Genomic DNA, 21,827 nt, shown 5'->3' on the forward strand with positions numbered 1-21,827 from the left:
TTGAACTACCCATTTTAATGAACGGTTCAAAAGAAACAATTCAGAGATTCTTTTAATACGTCATAGCGTAATTGCGTCATCACGCGCTCCCTGACATCCCCTCGTGCTCGTGGCGTATTCATACAGACACATTGATGTTTTTGCTTTTCTGTTAAGTTTTATTAATTATGGTGTTTATTGCAATTCACTGTCTCTCAGATCAGTTTCATCATGATTTAGCTCATAAAAAGTACTAAAATCCATTTGAACAATTTCGCAGTTTATAATAAAATAGTAGCCTACTATTTAATGATATTAAAACCAACTCTTCACACTGATCAAACTGTCACACCGTTAAGTAACAAACAGTACGATTTATTTTGAAACATGTATGCTTCCATTAAAATTAATTACTTTACTTTTCAGTTTTCTTTACGAATCTAAAATTACAGTTCTCGGTTCAAGAACCGCTCGAGAGCACGCGAGTCATTCAACTGATTCATTAAAAAGATCCGATTCACAAGAATGGCTCTTTCACGAAGCGGGCATCGCAGATACCCTCCTCTACCCCTCCTCCCCGACTCCTGAAGAGACACGGCGCCTGTCATCCGATAACCACCCGAGCATCTCTAGCATCCAAACGCAGTTTCTAACCAGAGCAGTCATTTGTCTCATCGTTTAAGTGGTATACAATACCAGAAGGCTTCTTTCCCGTCACATCGACTGATATTGTAAAACTTTAAATGCTCTTCTTATGGCTGTCTGAAAGCTTCTTGCGGCAATTATAACTGCTAACTGAAGCTTATGTGAAACATTTGGAGTCATCTCTCTTTTAAAAAAATTCTCGGGGATTGTGAGACTTCCATGTCGGCGATGTTGTTTTCCATCTTAATCGATACCTGAGACCAGGGGTCAAGAGTTAAGAATTTGTAGCCTATTGGATCGTTTGAAGATCATTAAAACAGATCAAACTTTTATCACATATGACACGGATTATTAAAAATGAGACGCTTATTTTGACTATCACAGTGGGATAAAGTACACCGCACCTTCAGGATGTTCCTGCGAGGTAAGATCAACATTTTAGATTATATAATTGCGTTTTTGGTGCAGTTCAAGCAAATGCATGATGCTGAAATTCATTTCTATTCATTGCGCGCGTGACTCTTCCACGCGCATCCGAGTTTATATATTAGAAACTCTTTATGAGGTTTTAACCAGGTTAGTTTCGGGTTTGTCTGGCTCTTTAAGCATTTGACTGTGCGCCGTTGAAATATTAATACACAGCACGTAATATTATTCTTAAAAATAGACAAGCGATGCCGCACTGCAGCTGACAACTACTAGAGCTTACTTACTGCACGCGCTAAACTAGTTCTAGTAAAACACACTGTGATGTTTTTAAGACTAGAGAGGCGGTGCATGGCGACAGGCGCCCATGGGACCAGTGTTTGTGAACTCTTATATGCTGCCTCAGACTCACTCACCCACACACACACTAAGATATTATAGACGCGTGCATTTTGCTGTCTATATCAGTAGCCAACTCAATATGTGGCATATAAGCTGTGGACACAAAACCGAAATATATTGGTACTCTACTGTCTAGATATCAAAACAAATCTAGCACAGAATAATTCAAGAAACACCCAGGTCATGAAATTTGATGGATCAACATAAGCGTGTCCACAGAGAGGTGCTGTTTTACCTTTGTTAGGAAGTCATGCATGTCACAATGTTTTTTGGGACATTTTTGCCGTGCGTTTAACTTTACTAATGTTTTCTTTCTCTTTGTTGTTGTAATTAGTTGTAGCTAATTATTTTGGATGATAATAGTTGAGCAATTTAGAATGTTCTTGGCTTGCTCACACACATACAGACCTCTGAAGCTGTCCTTGAATCTCAGACTAAATGGTTTTCATACTAAAACATTATTTACTATATATTACACCTAAATTGAACCCTCACTTAAACCTGTTGCATTATCAGATCTAAAGCAAAAACAGTTTTGCTGTTTGTGATCGTGTGGACCATTTCAAATGCCTTCACTTGTTGGGTTTTTGATGTGTTTTTAATATGTTTTCAAACCTGTACCTTTACACACACAGATTTATAAAGCTACACCTCTCACAGATTCAATGATTTTCATATTAAGATAATGATATTAACAAAAGCCTAAACTTTATCCTCAAAGAAACTAGTTAGTTGACATTAGTAGATGGATTTTGCTTGTTTCAAATAATAATAACCACTTTATTTGTCCTCACAACTCAATTTTTGACATATTTGTGAGCACAACCCCGACTTCTCACCCACACACATCACTTTTAATTAAAATATCTTCCAATATCAGCAAGAACTTCTTTGATTTTCATATTTTGTCAGCAGCTTTGGCGCCTGCCATTCTGCTATAATGTATCTGCCTAAAAAAGAAAAAGAAAAAAAGTCCTCCATCCGGTTATTTTTTCCTCTGAGGAGTGACAGCAGAGTCATAACAGTTTTACTAATGCTCAGCCTGCAGCTTCAAACCAGCCTGCTCTGGGAACTGCTTCCTCATTTTCTTCTCATTACAAAAGAATGTGTGGGTTTGAGTTGAGGCAAAAGATGGGATGGAGAAAGAGAGAGGGGGGATTTGTTTGTGTGCTTAAAGCATACTGCGTCAGCTGTGGCACTGAGCCCCTCCTCAATGCAAACAGACAATAAAATGATAAGGAGTTATGACTGTTTATTGTTGCCGCTCCTAGCAGTAGGGGTCTATGCTTACAGCCCCGGGGTACAGAAAAAGGTCTTGAATGCATAATAATGGTGAGCAGCACAGATGTGTTTACAGGAGAGCTGTATGTCTACGTCAGATAGTGTGTGGTTTACTGCTTATGGGGTTTTGACTGGTGACACACTATAGATCAACAAAATTCCAATTAAAACTCCATTAAGTGGGTGTCTAAGTAGCCAATTTAGTCTTAGATGCCATATGGTACAGAAGGTAGCCAGAAGGACAGGTATATGTACAAAGATAGACAGATAGAAAGACAGGTGGACAGGTAGTCATAGAATAGATAGGAAGATAGACAGATTTAAAGGGAAAGTTAACCCAAAAAGAAAAATAATATCATAATTTACGAACCCTCCACTTCTTCCAAACCTGTATACATTTCTTTATTCTCTTGAACACAAAAGAAGACAGTTGATGGTAGGGTACCACTTTAGATTAGGGAACAAATATTCTCCATTAACTAAGAGGTTTAAGGTAGTTGTTAAGATTAGGTATAGGGTCGTGTTAAGGGATCTATATATGGTCATGCGGAATAAATAAATACAAATAAACAGCCAGCATGCTAGTAATATGCATGTTAATAAGCAACTAGTTAATAGTGAGAATTGGTCTTTAAAATAAAGTGTTACCAATGGTAGGGACTTCTAATATTTTTCTATACTATGGAAGTCTACCGTCAACTATTTGTTTACCAACATTCTTCAGAATATTTTCTTTTGTGCTCAGTGGAAGAAAGAAACTCATTTTCAAGTTTGGAACAACTTGAGGGTGAGTAAGTGATTTAAAGGGTCAGGTCAGGGAGAAGTAGCACCTTTAGGTAATAACTGCACATTTTCCAATGTGCTCAAGGTACTCACAGTGGTACCATGTATGAAAAGCACAGGTTTTTATAAGTGACAAATGAGCAAATTCATGCGTTCTTTCCCTAATGCTGCTTGTGAGTTCACCGAATCCCCACAGAACCATAAGATAGAGATGTTAAATGTAGACGGAATGATTCTGCAGGCCAAAAGGCTCCTGTTTTTTTTGGCAGGTAAGACTGTGGATCTGAAGCAGCAGGAGGCCCACTAGCTGCATGCCGTAATGAGCCTGTTTCTTTTTCTGCCCACTTCTACGATACCCTCTCTTAACCCCAGATTGCTCCAGGTTCTCTACAATATGGCACCTCTTTTTCCATTATCCCTCCACCTGCGTGAGAGCCTTAGCCTCGGAGAAGCAACTGAGATTAAATAAAGGTTTGAAACACAAAAAATTCTATTGGCTGATGCGCAGGCAGGAAACAGGAGGCTACTTACCATACAAAGTGCTACTGGCTGGGCAGTCAGCCGGTGCGGCTCGTTGGCCCATTTTAATAGCTCGTTCAGTTGAAAGCTCGTTTAGTCAGAGATTTCACATGGAGCCAGAAAGAAATAGAGCCACGTACACCCCCCACCTGTGGCGGAGAAAATCTCTCGTCCCCGCCAGATTGCAAACCTACTCTTAATGATGATTCAGTGCAAGTGTGCAAGTTCTCGCTCGATAATTTCTAAGCATTTCTATGTTTTTAGGTGTCTGTGGCCAGAGGCATGCATGCTGCATGTGGCCAACCATTAGCATGTGGAAAGCACACTGTGTTCACTAAAATAGAGCTGTAAGTGACTGTTCAATTTGGAAGTGATTAAGAGCCTCTAAATGATTGTTCAACAGGTCTTATGTACAGCCAGTGACCTTCATATGTGGCTAATTGGAACGGAAGCCTTGTGGAAACTCAGTGATCGTAATATGAATACACACTGTGTACTGATAGAAATTGATATGCTAGCATCAGCTATACATATAGAACAGGTATGAAGCATAAAAAATGTTCTGTATATTTTACCAATGTAGTGTTTAAAAAAATCGTAGTGAGAAGTAGTGAGAAATTGTAACACTTAAAGGGGTAGTTCACCTAAAAATAAACATCTTACGAGTTTCTTGTATGGAACGCAAAAGTTGTATAAAAACACTCTAAAAGAATGACATTTAAAAAATATATATTTTCTTTTGTGATGCACAGGAAAGACATAAGCTTGAGTAAATAATGCCAGAATATTAATTTCTTGGTAAACTATTCCTTTAATATGGTGGCTAACTAATGAAAACCTTAAATTTACCAAGATTAACCTGAAAGTTAGTTGTTTTCAACATATTGTCACATATTTTATACTTTTTCTACAGTTTAATGAACAATTATCAACATTAATATACTGTATATCATTTAATTAATGTATCATTTATTTTTGATTGTAAAATATACTCTATATTTTTACAGTTTATTGCATGAAATTTCGCGAAAAAATATATTGTTTGAATATATATATATATATATATATATACAGTATATATATATATATATATATATATGACTAAAATAAACGAAAATATATAATTAATATTACTATAAAAATATTATGCAAAATATCACTGTTGTACTACTATTATTATTATTGGAATATATCATTATAAAATAAAAAAATAATAATTAGAGATCAGGGACACAAAAACTTGGACATCCATAATAATAATAATAATAATTTACTGTACAACTGTAAAATGACAATAAAATATGTAATAGGGTCAAAGACAAAATAGGGTTTAAGCATACTGTAATACTGCTTTAAATTGTTGTTGCCCCCCCCCCCCCCCTCGCGAAATTAAAAAGTTTTCTGTTTAATTTAATTGCAATTTTGTTTTTGTTTTTCTGAGCAAAATATAAATATCATACATTTTTCCCTGATTTACAGAAGACACCCACTAAATGTCATTCAGTGTAACAATCTTGTCAGGCACATTTACAACAAAAATCAATTTATGACATTAAAAGACTAATTACTTGTAATACTAATTATTTGTAGCTTTACATTTTTAAAATTTGCCATTATCCTAGGTTTTGCCCATTTGTCAGTAACAATTTTTTTATTCATTTAAAACACAATAAAATTTTATATGCTCCCTTATTCTTTTATATATTTTAATATGTAGAAGTCTAGATTTATAGACCAAGAAGATCCGCACTCATCAAAACAGTCCAAAAAGGCTTATCATTTATTACTCAGAGGTCATTGAAAAGTGAAAAGTGAAACTTTTCAGTTACTTCTGAGTAATAAATGAGAAGCCTTTTTGGACTGTTTTGATGAGTGCGGATCTTCTTGGTCTATAAATCTTTACATTTGTTTGGATCTACGCACTGTATATTATTGGTCTACTGGACTTTCGAGTGTTTGGCGCTACGGCCTTCTCTATTCGTTGAATATGTACAAGTTAGAATAAACATGTTGTTAGAATTTTTACATAAATATTGTGTTACACTGAATGACAATGTAATATTATTTTAACCAAATTTTATTCTTATTTGAAACCTTAAAAGTAGACACTTTACTCACATTTAATGTGCTTTCTATGGACATAAAATCACTTTTTTAAATTTCTTTTGATGCGTACATCTTAACGTCTTTGACCCAATAATATTAATAAAATGTTGCACATATATCAATTGAATTAAATCAAAGCCGAGAATCAGACTAACGTCTTAAGTTACGTATGTAACCCCAGTTCCTCGAAGGAACGAGACGCTGCGTCAGGAGACGCTTTGGGGAACGCCTACAGCTTAACCGGCTCTGAATACCAATGAAATCTGTCCAATGGATGGGAGGGACGTCACAGGCGAGGTGACGTAATGACCAGCTGGTATAAAAGCACGTGCGGTGAAACCGGCGTCAGCTTCTAGAATGAAGCAAGCGCTGGCAGGGATGCCGGAAGTGTGGCCTCGCGACGCAGCGTCTCGTTCCTTCGAGGAACTGGGGTTACATACGTATATTTAGTATTTCTAGACTCATAAAAATAGATCCCGGCCAAGTCTGACCCCTTTACTGTGTCATACAGATGATTAACCCAAACTCTCAGCAAACATTTGGCCCTCTCTTTCTCTTTGGAGTGTTAATTAAATCTGAAGTGTAGGAAGGCGCGGCCATTAGCTGATGATAATTAGGAGTCAACTAGAGAAAAAGCAAACAATAATCTTTCGGCAGAGGTCTGCCGTGTCACCGCCTATTGAGAGATTAATGATGCATTAACGGGAGAAGAGGCGAACCGTACGGCGAAAGGTCATCTGTGACGTGAGTTCCCTTTGGAAACGGGGAGGCACGACGCTGGGATCTGTTTGTGCTTGTCAGCTAGCTGTCTCCCTGAGTGCTGAATGCTGTTTGTACAGCGGAGGAGAGGACTTCCTGCATAAGATTTCCATTTGATTAACTTGGAGTCAAGTGAGCTGGGGGTGAAGGTAGAAAATGATCCGGCTCTTTGTCAAATGCCTACAACTTTCAGGGACCTTACTTGACATAAAAGACGTAGAGGTCAAAACAAGGAGGTCTGTAGCTGTCCGTTACCATTCCCATTCAGCTTAGGCGGCTGCTCAGCTAGTGCAGGACCCCTGGATGTGATCCCTAAAACCCAAAAATCAGTCACAGGCCCAAAAAATTCTAGAATATATGAAACATTTGTGATTTTATATGTTCAGGGCTCAACAAGTAAGGATTTGTTTCTACTGCTAGTTCAGATTTTTACTTGCTCTGTCAACATTTTCACTTACCTTAGCATAAAATATATTATGAATATAAATAGCACAAAATTACTCAGTTTGCAATGCATATAAATATAAAATATAGCGCCGGACCAATAGGATAAATAGTGTTAGTGTTTTTAACACTAGTGTTTTTTTCCGCTAAGGGACTACAAAGGTCTTGAGTTCATCTCTCTAAAGAATATCATTGTTTTTTGACCAAGCACAACTGCAGCTGTAAACTGTATGTCACTTGATATATAATAACACATTTTATTTGTACAATTTAGGGCTGTAGAGCAATATTTCAGGGTCAAAGTTAATTTTCTTTCCTTAAAGTGCCCCTATTATGCCTTTTCGAATATTACCTTTCATGCAGTGTGTCATGTAGCAGTATGTGAACATAAACTTTCTGCAAAGTTGACAAGCCGAAAGTGCATGATATACAGGTACTTCTAAAAAAATCTGAATATCGTGAAAAAGTTAATTTTTTCTTGTAACTTATTTCAAAATGTGAAACTTTCATATATTTTAGATTCATTACATGTAAAGTAAAATATTTCACAAGTTTTTGTTTTAATTTTGATGATTAGAGCTTACAGCTCATGAAAGTCAAAAATCAGTATCTCAAAATATTAGAATATTCACATTTGAGCTTCATTATGACCATCACTACTAGGGCTGTGTATTGGCAAGAATCTGGCATTACGATACGTATCATGATACAGGGGTTGCGATACATTGCGATACTGTAAGCAACGCGATATTTCTTATTTTAGGAATAGGATATATATTTTTTAGGAAAGCTGTCATTAAGAACACACCACCATATGCAAACCTTAACAAAAACTAAATAAATAAAAATAGTTTAACCAAAACCCTACAGAACACACTGGGATCTGCATTTGCAATAATCAGTCCCTATAACATTCAACATTATTGAAGCACTTTTTGTGCAGTACGAGTAAAGGGGGGAATATTCAAGTACTTACATGATTCTTTAGTTAAATGTATGTATAAAATATATTTTATAAAAAGACAAAAAAAGTTTCACAGTTTAAGTTTACAATTGTGACATGCAATGTCATAACATTTGATCTGAACAAAAAAATGACATCTGCTTAATATCAATGAAAAATTAGGTGCTTGCAGGATTCCTAAAGAAAACAAAATAATTGTAAAACAATCAAATAAATACAGATGTTAAACATTCTCAGAACTTTTTAACTTGGATTTCACAGGTTTTTCAGTTTGTATTTATGTTCCGCGTGGAATCGACGAGACCGCGACGCGAGCACCGCCCCAACTGCACAAAACACCCCCGAATTACGAGAGAAAGCTGCAGCTGCAAAGGCTCTTCAACACGGGACGCGGCAAGAGGCAGAACTGAGGTCATTACCACAAAAGCCCATATGGTGCCACACTTCAGCTTTGTACATCGAAACGAGAGCTGGAACAATTATTTCATCCTCCATTACTGGCGGCAAACTATATTAACGCTAACATTAGTGGAGTGCCCTGATGCTAGTATTTCCTGTCACTATTTAAGTTCAGAGATGAAGACTAGCGGTCGGGATATGAACTCAAAACGAAACAACCGCCATGAATCTTGTATGATGTTTTTTTTTTTAAATATCGATATTCCGTTTTGGAGAATCGATACAGTATCGCCAAACAAAATATTGCGATATTCGATTTTAAAAAATATCGCGATTTTCTTACACCCCATAATCACTACAGTATAAATTCCGGGTATCTCTTGTTCTTTGAAACCACAATAATAGGGAACACTGCTGACTTGGCAATGATCCAGAAGACGAATATTGACGCCCTCCACAAAGAGGGTAAATCACAGAGGGTCATTACTGAAAGGAGTGGCTGTTTACAGAGTGCTGTATCAAAGCATATTAAATGTAAAGTTGACTGGAAGGAAGAATTTGGGTAGGAAAAGGTGCACAAGCAACAGGGATGACCACAAGCTTGAGAATACTGTCAAGCAAAGCTGCTTCAAACACTTGGGAGAGCTTCACAAGGAGTGGACTGTAGCTGGAGTGAGTGCATCAAGAGTCTCCACGCTCAGACGTCTTCAGGAAAAGGGCTACCAAGCCACTTCTGAACCAGAGACAACGTCAGAAGCATCTTACCTGGGCTGTGGAGAAAAGAACTGGACTGTTGCTCAGTGGTCCAAAGTTATCTTTTCAGATGAAAGTAAATTTAGCATTTTATTTGGAAATCAAGTTCCCAGAGTCTGGAGGAAGAGTGGAGAGGCACAGAATCCATGTTGCTTGAAGTCTATTGTGAAGTTTCCACAGTCAGTGATGATTTGGGCTGTCATGTCATCTGCTGGTGTTGGTCCACTGTGTTTTCTGAAGTCCACAGTCAACACAGCCATCTACCAGGAAATTTTAGAGCACTTCATGCTTTATGGAGATGCTGATTTCATTTTCCAGCAGGACTTGGCACCTGCCCATACTGCCAAAGGTACCAAAAGCTGGTTCAATGACCATGGTGTTACTGTGCTTGATTGGCCAGCAAACTCGCCTGACCTGAACCCCACAGAGAATCTATGGGGTATTGTCAAGAGGAAGATGAGAGACACCAGACCCAACAATGCAGATGACCTGAAGGCCGCTATCAAAGCAACCTGGTCTTCCATTACACCTGAGCAGTGCCACAGGCTGATTGCCTCCATGCCACGCCGCATTGATGCAGTAATTGAAATGAGTGACAAAAAATATTGACCTTTTTCACAATATTCAAATTTTTTGAGATGTACCTGTATAAAGTTATTGTCTATCAAAAAAAAAAAAAGAGTCAGCTCGCAATTGCCTAAACAAGTCGTTAGGAATTTGAATCTTATTCTGTTACGGCTGTACGTCATGAAGTAACATTTGCATAATGTCCGCCCATGGGCTGTCATTCGCGCTGTACGCGGTAGACCAATCACAAAAGGACTGCGCCATCTGACCAATCACAGTAGCGAGGGCTCACGTAAAGGAGGAGTTTAGAGAGACTGATTCTTTGAACTGCTTCGCACGAGTCGTTTAGGAATCATTTAGAAATTAGGTAAAATTAAAGCTATTTTTTAAGAAAACTAAAGTGTTTTTTGACCTTGGATGCATGTAAACCTGTAGACTCATAAAACAATATTAGCAACCTTAAAAATGGCATAATAGAGGCACTTTAACTTTGTGCCTTTAACATTTGGGGTTTTGTCCAGAACAGTTTGTTTTTGTTAACTAAAATTTAAACCGAAACTTCTACTAAAAACATTTTTGTTCTGAAACAAAATCAAACTACAAATATTGACTAAAAAAAGCTAAAAAAAAGTGTTACATACATAAGTTACATTTTTAATCATCTGAAAAATGATTCAAAATGCCTCTGTGTACCTCGCATGATAATAGACGCAAACTTACATAATGAACATCGCTGGACCATTTTGCCCACTCTGAAGTCTTCCCAGTTGCTTTAATGAAGGTGAGTTAAAATACAGAATGTGCTCATTTGAACTGCACCATCTGAAGTGAATACTTTGTCCATGAGGTTCTTAAATGATTTACTGCATTCAGAAAAGATGAGAGCTTTGCCTTGATCCCGACAGTTTAAAAATTGAGCGCTCATTATAACAGTCTGTTAAAAGACAGAACAAGGACGTCGGGTCTGGCGCGTGTGTATTACCCCTCTTTTCCTCCCAGACGTTTGTATCTCAACTGAAGGCAGGAGAAAATACACACCTTGAACATAAAGAGCGTTTGACAGGAGCCATCCAGATCTGTGATTTGACATGGCAGCCTTCACTTACCTGAAGACATGACGTAAAGATGTGTTCAAACACATCTCGGACTCCATAGAAAAATTAGCTCGTGGAAATAATGTGAGAGGACGTTCTTCGCTGCCAAATCGGCGGCTAACATGTCAGCGGTCGCTTTGAGTGTTGGCCATGTTTTATTTTGGGAGACAAGACAAGGAAAGGACTGTCCATATCTGTGGCATCTTTTCCTCTCATCCCTCTATCTCTCTTGTCTTGTCAGGTCTTTCCTGATGCGGCCTGACACCGAGCTAACAGAGACGGCTAAGCACGGCAAAGCGCACAGAGTTTACAGAACTGCATGCTTATTTTCAACCTGTATTTTAGGGCACGCGTTACCTTCCTACCTTAGGCCGGGCAGCCTGTCAGGTAGTGTTCAGGGTGCTTTTCCCCAGTGAAGCCTCAGGCAGGCGTTAGTGCTGGTGCCAGAGCTGGTGCTCAGCCGGAGGATCTGACCTGACAGCCCAATGATGATGATGTATCTGACTGTGATACTGCTTAACCTGCACACAAAGACATATAGCGCATAGTTGTTTACCTACACTGAAAAAAAATGAGTGTAGGATTGACTTTCAAACAAAAATAATGTACCATTATTACCATTTAAATGGGATATTTTTAAAATAAATGAATACTTTTATTAATTATATTAATTATTACTTTTTATTCAGCAAGGAAGTATTAAATAGATTAAAAATGACAGTAAAGACTATAATGTTACAAAAGATTTATTTTAAATAAATGCTGTTTTTTATACTTACTATTCATCAAAGAATCTTAAAAAACAAAATTATATATATATATATATATATATATATAATTTTTTTTAAAACTGATATATATATATATATATATATATATATATATATATATATATATATATATATACATTTTCAAATAATTTAAAATAGAAAAGAGTTATTTTGCATTATTATAATATTTTACAGTATTACTGTTTTTACTGTATTTGATCAAATAATTGCGGCCTTGATGAGCATAGGAGACATCTTTCAAAAATATAAAACCTTTTTTAACTGGTAGCATATACATTTAACTCTGATACTGGGACTGTCTGACAGTCTGCATACTATTTTTAGGAGCCACACAAACATTTTATGTCTTTACGCATTTAGGACTTGATATGAAGGATGCCAGATTGCATTTTTACCTCCTGCCTTTAGATGTATGTAACAGTGCTTTTATATAAGAAAGTGCATTTTAAGTGACAGTACATACACGTGTACCATTTTTAAACTGGTCTTTAAACGAATCCTTAAAATGATTTGCTGTTATAGCACAGCTCTGAAAAACTATTATTTACTTTCCAGATGAAAACAGTGAAAAATCCTTGTTTATACTTTTAGCTTGGAGTTATGATTTTGTGTGAAATTTCATGCTGTTTTATGTTTTCTTCCCTGTCGAGTTAGTCTGTCAAAGAGTGGCTCACAGGCTAAAACCTCTGCAGAGAAGGAAGGCAGGAGGAATGTAAGTGTTGTTAGGTAAACAGGTATCAGCCATTTCAGGCTTTGCTCTGTTGGTTTGGAGACCATCCTTTGTAGAGGAATACCAGCCAGCAGAGAAGGAGAAAGAGAAAGAGAAAGAAGGAAAGAAAGCCATAGAATAAGCTTTATCACGCCAGTTAGACCAACACAAAGCAAATAATACCACAGAACAATGTTTGCTCAGATGACGAAAGCTATAAAAGGCCTTTTCTGCTGATATTAAAGGTGTAGTACACCCAGAAATCACAATTTTGTTAACACTGAAAAGTCATTGTTCACTGAAAATCTTAGTGACACTGATTTCAAAAGTGATACAATGCATCTTTACAAACTTTTAGATTGCACATGCATGCATATTCTAACTTTTTCTTAAGCTTTTATACAGCTTCAGAAGACTTGCATAAGAAATAGAATGTAGCACACGAGTCACTCCTTTTATGCAGTATTTCAGTATTTTTATATACTATATTATAGTTTTATTAATATTTTGAATTTATGTTTATTTTCAGTTATCAATTATCAATTTAATTTTAGCTGAATTTTAGTAATTTGGTTTTGTGATTATCTTCTTTTTTAAACTTGTTTCATTTAGTTGCCAATGCAACATTTCTCATTTTAAATTTTTTTTAATCTAATATTTATATTTTAAACATTCTTATCTTCCAAGAAAGAAAGTCAAATGGAAACCTATTTCCACCTCAGAGTAAAAAATACTGTGAGATATAAAGTCACACAGTGAGATGCAAGGTTAGATTTGTAAAATATAAAGTTACAGTTGGGAGATATAAAATCACAAATAGAGAAATAGAGTCATAATTGTGTATATAGATATACAGTCAATTCAATTGCAATTGCATTACTTATTTGAAAAAGTAACTGAAATGCGTTACTTTACTAATTACTTAAAAAAGTAATCTGATTACGTAACTCACTTTACTTGTTATGCGTTACTCCCAACACTTGCCAAAGAGGCTGGTGGAAATTGATACTGCAGCACCTAGATTAGTCCATCTGAAGGAGTTCTCACTAACAGATAGAATCTAACAGGAGCTGATGTTTATAAATGGCATACAGAGATAGAGCGAGAGTGGAGAGCAGTGCCTTCCCTGTAGATAAAGATGTGAAGCTTTGTCTTAGATAGCAAGAACAATGAGGTGGTTGGATGTGTACATTTACACAAGTGTGTGTCTGCGTATGACTTATTGCATGTCACTGCGACACCGCTCCTTAGGGGAAAGTGAGGCAGAGGATGCTGGGAAGGCCTTGGGGATGGCTGGTGCAAATGTCAAACCAGAAACATGCAATTCTGAACTAGATAGATGTAACATCGACAGCAGCAGTGATCTCCAGAATGAGAGATGTTGTAGATGTGCAACAATGCTTAGTGCAATAGAGACAATAGTGGTGGAGGATTTAAATCTTTCCAGTGAATTGATTCCTTTGAATCAGTTCATTCAGTAAATCATTCTGTAGAATACATGGGCTGCGTCAAAAAATACATATATCAGTCTGCATTCTAAAAAAGTATACTCAATATATTCTATACACTCACCTAAAGGATTATTAGGAACACCTGTTCAATTTCTCATTAATGCAATTATCTAATCAACCAATCACATGGCAGTTGCTTCAATGCATTTAGAGGTGTGGTCCTGGTCAAGACAACTCCTGAACTCCAAACTGAATGTCAGAATGGGAAAGAAAGGTGATTTAAGCAATTTTGAGCGTGGCATGGTTGTTGGTGCCAGAGGGGCCGGTCTGAGTATTTCACAATCTGCTCAGTTACTGGGATTTTCACGCACAACCATTTCTAGGGTTTACAAAGAATGGTGTGAAAAGGCAAAAACATCCAGTATGCGGCAGTCCTGTGGGCGAAAATGCCTTGTTGATGCTAGAGGTCAGAGGAGAATGGGCCGACTGATTCAAGCTGATAGAAGAGCAACTTTGACTGAAATAACCACTCGTTACAACCGAGGTATGCAGCAAAGCATTTGTGAAGCCACAACACGCACAACCTTGAGGCGGATGGGCTACAACAGTAGAAGACCCCACCGGGTACCACTCATCTCCAGTTCAAATAGGAAAAAGAGGCTACAATTTGCACGAGCTCACCAAAATTGGACGGTTGAAGACTGGAAAAATATTGCCTGGTCTGATGAGTCTCGATTTCTGTTGAGACATTCAGATGGTAGAGTCAGAATTTGGCGTAAACAGAATGAGAACATGGATCCATCATGCCTTGTTACCACTGTGCAGGCTGGTGGTGGTGGTGTAATGGTGTGGGGGATGTTTTCTTGGCACACTTTAGGCCCCTTAGTGCCAATTGGGCATCGTTTAAATGCCACGGCCTACCTGAGCATTGTTTCTGACCATGTCCATCCCTTTATGACCACCATGTACCCATCCTCTGATGGCTACTTCCAGCAGGATAATGCACCATGTCACAAAGCTCGAATCATTTCAAATTGGTTTCTTGAACATGACAATGAGTTCACTGTACTAAAATGGCCCCCACAGTCACCAGATCTCAACCCAATAGAGCATCTTTGGGATGTGGTGGAACGGGAGCTTCGTGCCCTGGATGTGCATCCCACAAATCTCCATCAACTGCAAGATGCTATCCTATCAATATGGGCCAACATTTCTAAAGAATGCTTTCAGCACCTTGTTGAATCAATGCCACGTAGAATTAAGGCAGTTCTGAAGGCGAAAGGGGGTCAAACACAGTATTAGTATGGTGTTCCTAATAATCCTTTAGGTGAGTATATAGTATATAGTGTGTAGTATGAATATAATCCATGCATACAACAGTACATTCAACATGTTGTCATTGTCATATGATATACCAACATCAGTGGCATCACTTCACTGCCATTTACAACTCCTCTCCCGTGGCCTCATGGGAAAGTAAAGTGTCCATCGCATGCACATTTCAGTAGGAGTAAGTCATCTGTGTACTGTTTTGTGAATCTGGACATACTACTCTTCAAATACTGTTTTTCACCGATTTCAAATATAGTAGAGAAGTATGCAATTTCAGATGCAGCTGCGCTTTTTGTTACTGAATCATTCACTCATTTGTTCATTCAGTAGGTCCAGCCAATAAAAAGTGGCTTCACATTCCACACTAACATGGTACTTGCTCAGAAGTGCATCACACTTAATGTTTTGGCGAAATATTGTGGGTGGTATTCAGTTATTTATATAGGTATTCGCATGATTTTGTGTTTTGCAAGAAAAAATTCATTTTCTTTTGTTGGTTACATGCATTGACCAACAGAAAGCTAAATTTGGTTTAAAAGTGATTTCAGTATGAGCTGTGCATTGCTACATTATTACAACAAAGTAATTTGAACAACAAAGTAACAGAAAGCATGAATGTCCACCGCTAACCATTAGTGTGGCGTAAACAGTATAAAAATGTACAAATGAGATTGTACAAATTCATATAAATTAGCCACAAATTTGCTAAAATGTAAAATTTCCATGGAAATAGTGAGGAAAAACAGAAATAGGGTCATATTTCACACAGAAACATGGAAAGCGGGGGAGAGAGAGGGATTGTTCAGTAGATTGCTGCTATTTCCTTACTCCTCTGATACCTGGGGATTCAGTGGAGTCTGGCCCCTGCAGATGCTAGAAAGAGAAAAACGACTGCTAACTAAACTCAGACATGTCTACACATGTCTGGAGGAGAAAGAAAACAGGACTAAGCTTGTAAAACTGAGCCATGTTAATGCCTAGTAGTTAATGTAGCTCACATGGTGTGGTTTGCTTGTTGAAAACCCCTTTAAAACCATCAAACTAGCCAATCCCGGTTACAGTACCTGCCTTGTTATCCACCTTATTAAACTTAAGGTGTCTGCTCTTATGGGTAAGGTGTCATTTGCAAATTTATTTTTTGTCTGGCTTTCGGCATCATCTGTTTCCGGTTATTTTTAGCTGTACAAAACAGCTTGTTTTGCGGCTTAATGTTTCAAACTGGTGTGTCTTTCCATATTATTTAAATGTATTAATTATGAACACAGTTTGTAGTACAAACTGTTTTACCATTTACTGCACTTTGTTATTCTTTGTTTGTTGTTTTTAGATGGATTTTGGACATTTTACAGCTACTCAGCCATGGAGACCACATGGCAGACCAGCTAAATACCATTTTAACCAGGCTAGGAGTCTAGTTAGACCATTTTAAATCAGCTAAGGCCATCAAAGCACCATAGTGCAGGCTAGTTTAAACAGTTTCCAGCAACAAGGTTCCTCCCCTTTCCCATCTTTTACTCTCTCTACTTTTCTTTAAAGTTTCAAAATGACCAGAAAGAGAATGTAAGACAGAGCCATGTTACGTTAGCAGTGCTAACTGTGCTAACTGCTTGACATTACAGAATGACCCTTATGAAAAAAAAACCAAACAAAAAAACATTGTTACTAACCATGATAACCAGAAATTAACCATGGTTTTGTTATTGTTTAACCATGGCATTTTTAATAAAACTGTGGTTATACAAATCGTAATCAGTTTGCCAAAAATACATGGTTACTACACTTTTACTATAATAAAATCATGGTTACTTTTCATAAAAGGAGGCAACAAAACCACAGTTTAGGCACAGATTGTTGTCAAATTGAGATTTTGAGACTTGTCCCAATGTAAACATGAAACATGCTTTGGTGAAAATTCATCAGTGGTCATTTAAAACAACACCCTTTTTACCTTACTCTGTTCACAGCGACTCATTTTGGGGCATGTCCCTTTAAATGTGCTCTAATGTAATGAGCTCTGCTTACCCACCCCTTTCTTCCGTGGAAGAGAAAAGGCGATTTGCAAATAATCATAAAAAAAGATAAAGTGTGAGACTTACTTCTTCTGGAGGTGCAGCTAGATCACGAACAATGGGTACTGATCTATCTTTGAGTTTGAACTTTTTAACAAATCCTGCCTTGAATTGTCCCTTGTTTAGAAAGCATTCTGAAGTAAATTTATTTGCGCAGACATAAACGAATTTAGGTGTATTCAGTGGTGCATTACCACTAAAAACAAAACTAATGCACTGCGTCCTCAGTGGCTCTGATGTCAGGAGAAAATTGAGATTCTTATGTTCTTCTACATCACAAAACTACAAAATACCTGCATTGCTTACAAGACATTGTTTCTACAGCTGCTGGAGCGTGGAGAAAATGATGGACTTCGTACAACTGGCTGAGGGTGAAAATATGCTAATATGACATCATACTGCTCAGAAAATCAAAATGGCTTGATCATTGAGACTGTTTAGGATTTTGGGGGATTAAAAAAGGAGTGAATGGATTTTTATCATTGTAGGGTGGTTGTCTCCACACACTGCTAAAATACATTTATATGCAAACACCATGTAAAAGTGAATTTTGCATCCAATGTCTACTTTAAAATTGAAATATAATCTTAATTCAAGCGATGAAGGATTTCGAAAGTGTGACAGTAATCAGTTTTGAGTACTACTGTAAGGTTTACCTTGCCTGGTTTACATGTTTGAAAATGATAAACAGTTGAAAACATTACACAATTAGAAAAAGTAATCAGTTACATTACTTTAATAAAGTAATTGAAAAGTTACACTACTTATTACATTTTAAGTAGGGTAACTTGTAACCTGTAACCTATTACATTTCCAAAGTAACCTTCCCAACACTGGTGCTAACAGGCGCTAACTGCTTGACATTACAGAATGAGGCAATAAAACCACAGTTAGGGCACAGATTGTTGTCAAACTGAGATTTTGAGAGTTTATTCCCAAAGTAATCATGAAATAACTTCCGAATTTTCACTAGCTAGTGAAAGAAGCATCACAGAAGCAAATAAAATTTCCCTCAGGCCATATATAGACCTATATGTCTGCAATGCTCACAGTTTCTTCTTGGTTTTTATATAAAAGTAACTCTGATGGGCACAGGAGCACAATATTACCTTGTTAAGCTCTCTATGGAAAAAAATAAACCTTTAATTATTTAGAAATACAATTTATGAAAAAAAACAAAAACGAATACCAGCAGAGTACAGGCCTTGTGTTGCCTACGCTGCTGTGGAAATGAGAGATGGTTAAGGGGACTCAGGAGACCATGTGTCCTTTCCAACACTCTGACCTTGGCTATCGATTCCCTTCCTTAGCTGTCAGCATAATTTTATAGCCCTTTAATGACCACTCCACCATCATCACCATGGTTGGCTGACACACCAAACACAAAATATGGGATTGAGCATGTTTCAGACAATATTCATACACAAGGTGGGACATCAGTGTTTGCAGTGGCAGCAAGTTCACTGCTCAGTATTTCATTGCTCAGGGTTGGAAGTGCTATGTAAACAGAATGGTTGCGTACAAGCATTAAACAACACAGCTTTTCATTGATTTTGCACTTTTGTAGTATCTAAATTCCATTATTGACATTAGCGTGCTGCTTTGTTATTAATGCATTGGGTGTTTTATTCTGTGTTTTTTAATGAGGACTTGTTTATTGATTGAGATGTTTGTGCTATCGATCAGGTTTGACTTGCTTGTAGTGCTTTACACTACAAGCTCCAGTTTTCTTCACTTTCCTGAGTTTTTGTCATAGTCTTGTCTGCAGCCTCTGCGTGTCTCTCACCCGCGTTTTCTCTCTCACTCTCTCGGTTCCTGCTGAATTATTAAAGCATGTTTTGATTGCCAGAATGATTGGGAATCTTTGGCTAAAACAGTCAACAGCTAAATCTTCATGCTTTTCTCTTCCTCTTTCCCAACTCTCCCTTTCTCTGCATCCATCTGCTATAATTTTTGTCAAAGTGTGTTTAAAAACAACATGAAATTTGTATTGACCCTGTTTGCTTTCTTGATAAATATCCCTGGTCTTACATGGCATGTATGACGACATATGAAACTAGTCAAGAATATGTCCAAATCATATTTTAAAAAATTAAAATAATTAATTTTGATACTTTTGCATCAAGACATCGTTTTTGTTTAAAACAATTAAACACATTTTCCTAAAATTCTCTATAATGTAAAAAATATTGTCATTACTAGATTGCAAAATTAATAATACTCTTATTTAAATTTTATTCATAATTTTAGTAGTATTTGTTGTACTGCCTTTATTTTAAGATGATTTTATTATTTAAAAATGCTATAAATGAATTACTCTATTACTAAATGATACTAAATTACTATAAATGAATGATTTGTTAAATCAAAGTAATATTTTAATATTATTTTTTTTCTTTATTACACTAATGAGAATCAACATTGAGAAAAATAAGAATAACCAGGAAAAAAAAAAATAAATAAATAAAATGCTTGGACTCAAAAACGTGATCAATTGTTATGAAAATAATCCCACAATGCCATAAATCTTAATGGTCCAACAAATAAGTTTATTTTTATTTATGCAAATATTTTACATAGCAAGTACAAAATCCAGAAAATAGCAATAATAATATAGTTTTCAGACACGTTTCTTGAGTGTGCATGATTCATTATTAATAGGTTTTCATAATCTTTTCTGAGATTTTAATGTAACCATATATCAGAAAAGCAATCTTTTCAGAGGACGAAACTGATGTAACTCAAGCTTTGAAACTAAGAGCAATGATGAAAGCCTCAGCCGAAGCTTCGTAGATTCAGTTTTACAAGACTAAAGATAGATCTTCCATGGAAATACTCGCCCGTGTCTGTAACTCCAGCACTGTGTGTGTATTTTAACAGCATAAAGCACTACACCGTTGGCGTCAGAGCCATTGCTTACATAATGGACTGCATTAACTGCCATCATTTGCCTCTAGAGCCGTGAGGCTGCGCAGGGTTTACATGCTCAGCTGTGCTCGTCTGGAGCTTTATTGTTGAGCTGAACATGAGTTCAAATAGCTTATTTCTGTAAAGCAGTTTGTATGTTTTCTTGAACTCATGCTAAGCTTGGTTATGTGTGGAACAGCATCAACTCTATATGTTTCTGTGGTATGCATAGTGTGCACAGAGGCTATGGGAATTTTCTGAATACACAGACAATGACCTACATTTGCTAAAATGTGCAGTTTGCAGCAGATATTTTATCCCACAATGCCGCTGACAAAGTCATTTTATTTATTTATTTTATTTTATAATTTTATAATGGTGCTATATGGTGAATAACAGTCAGAAACAGTCATATTTCACATTAAAATAATAAAGAAAAAATAATTAAACTATAATTTTCCTTAAAATTAATTGTTTAGGATATTTGTTTGGACATTATTATTATGAAGGAAATATTATTACTATTTATTGAACATGAATTATTTGTAAGATGTAATTTAAGTACACATGATTGTAATGTTAATGCTAAATTAATTTTCCTTAACAAAATGTATTGTTTAGGATATGTTTTGACATTATTTTTATGACCATTAAGCACATCCAGTTGTGGCCTACTAACTTTATGACGGATATATTATTATAACTATTTATTGAACATGAATGTACATTTGTAAGGTATAATTTAAGTACACATCACTGTAATTTTAATGCTAAATTTAATTAAAAATGTAATAAAATAAGCATTATATTCATATTAATTAATTCAAATATAATAATAATTGCAACCAGAGATAATGATTTTAAATGAAGTTTTTATTTTACATTATACATTAAATCCACATGAATTTAAATAAAGGAATAAATAAAGTCACTTATTTTATTTTATTTTTTTTATTTTGGAGGTGAAATAATATCTTGGACATCTTTTTTTTTCTTTTTTGTTTGAGATTCACCCAGTGTTCTACATCCAACAGCTATTATACTCATTAAAGCAGTAAAGCAGAACTAATGACCGATGACCTTTCTTTTTGTTAATTCAAGGTCAACAACGAGAGGGAGTGAAAGAGAGAGAAAAAGGGAGGATTGAAAGAAAGAAAGAAAGAAAGATCAGCAGAGAGAGCACATCGCCTATTCTTTTTCAAGTGAAGGAGCTGGTTTTTGGCACGTGTTTATATGACAGATAGAACGGGAGCGAGGAAACAGATTTTGAATAGGTCAGTAAGCGTAAAGCATGAGATTCTCCTAAGAACAGATCAAACAGCCTGCATTGGACTGTGACAGCGCAGGGACAGCTGTGTGCTGACATGCTATATACTTTCTGACCACAGGGATTTCTTCCAGTAATCTGTGATGTGTGTGTGTGTGTCTGTAGCTTGATACTGTTTTC

The 21,827-nt window shown here is 36.5% G+C and overlaps 1 protein-coding gene across 1 annotated transcript in view; it reads left to right on the forward strand.

Moving 5' to 3' along the window:
• The first annotated feature begins 565 nt into the window (after positions 1 to 565).
• Positions 566 to 21,827, forward strand: part of rtn4rl1a (reticulon 4 receptor-like 1a) — a 118,566-nt gene continuing 97,304 nt past the window's right edge. Inside the window, exon 1 of the mRNA XM_079407778.1 lies at positions 566 to 1,048. Within this exon, the coding sequence (XP_079263904.1) occupies positions 1,036 to 1,048 (13 nt within the window). The 5' untranslated portion in view covers positions 566 to 1,035. The remainder of the gene's footprint in view (positions 1,049 to 21,827) is intronic.

The sequence above is a fragment of the Barbus barbus genome (genome assembly GCF_936440315.1).
Source record: "Barbus barbus genome assembly, chromosome: 45".
In the NCBI taxonomy this organism is placed as follows: domain Eukaryota; kingdom Metazoa; phylum Chordata; class Actinopteri; order Cypriniformes; family Cyprinidae; genus Barbus; species Barbus barbus.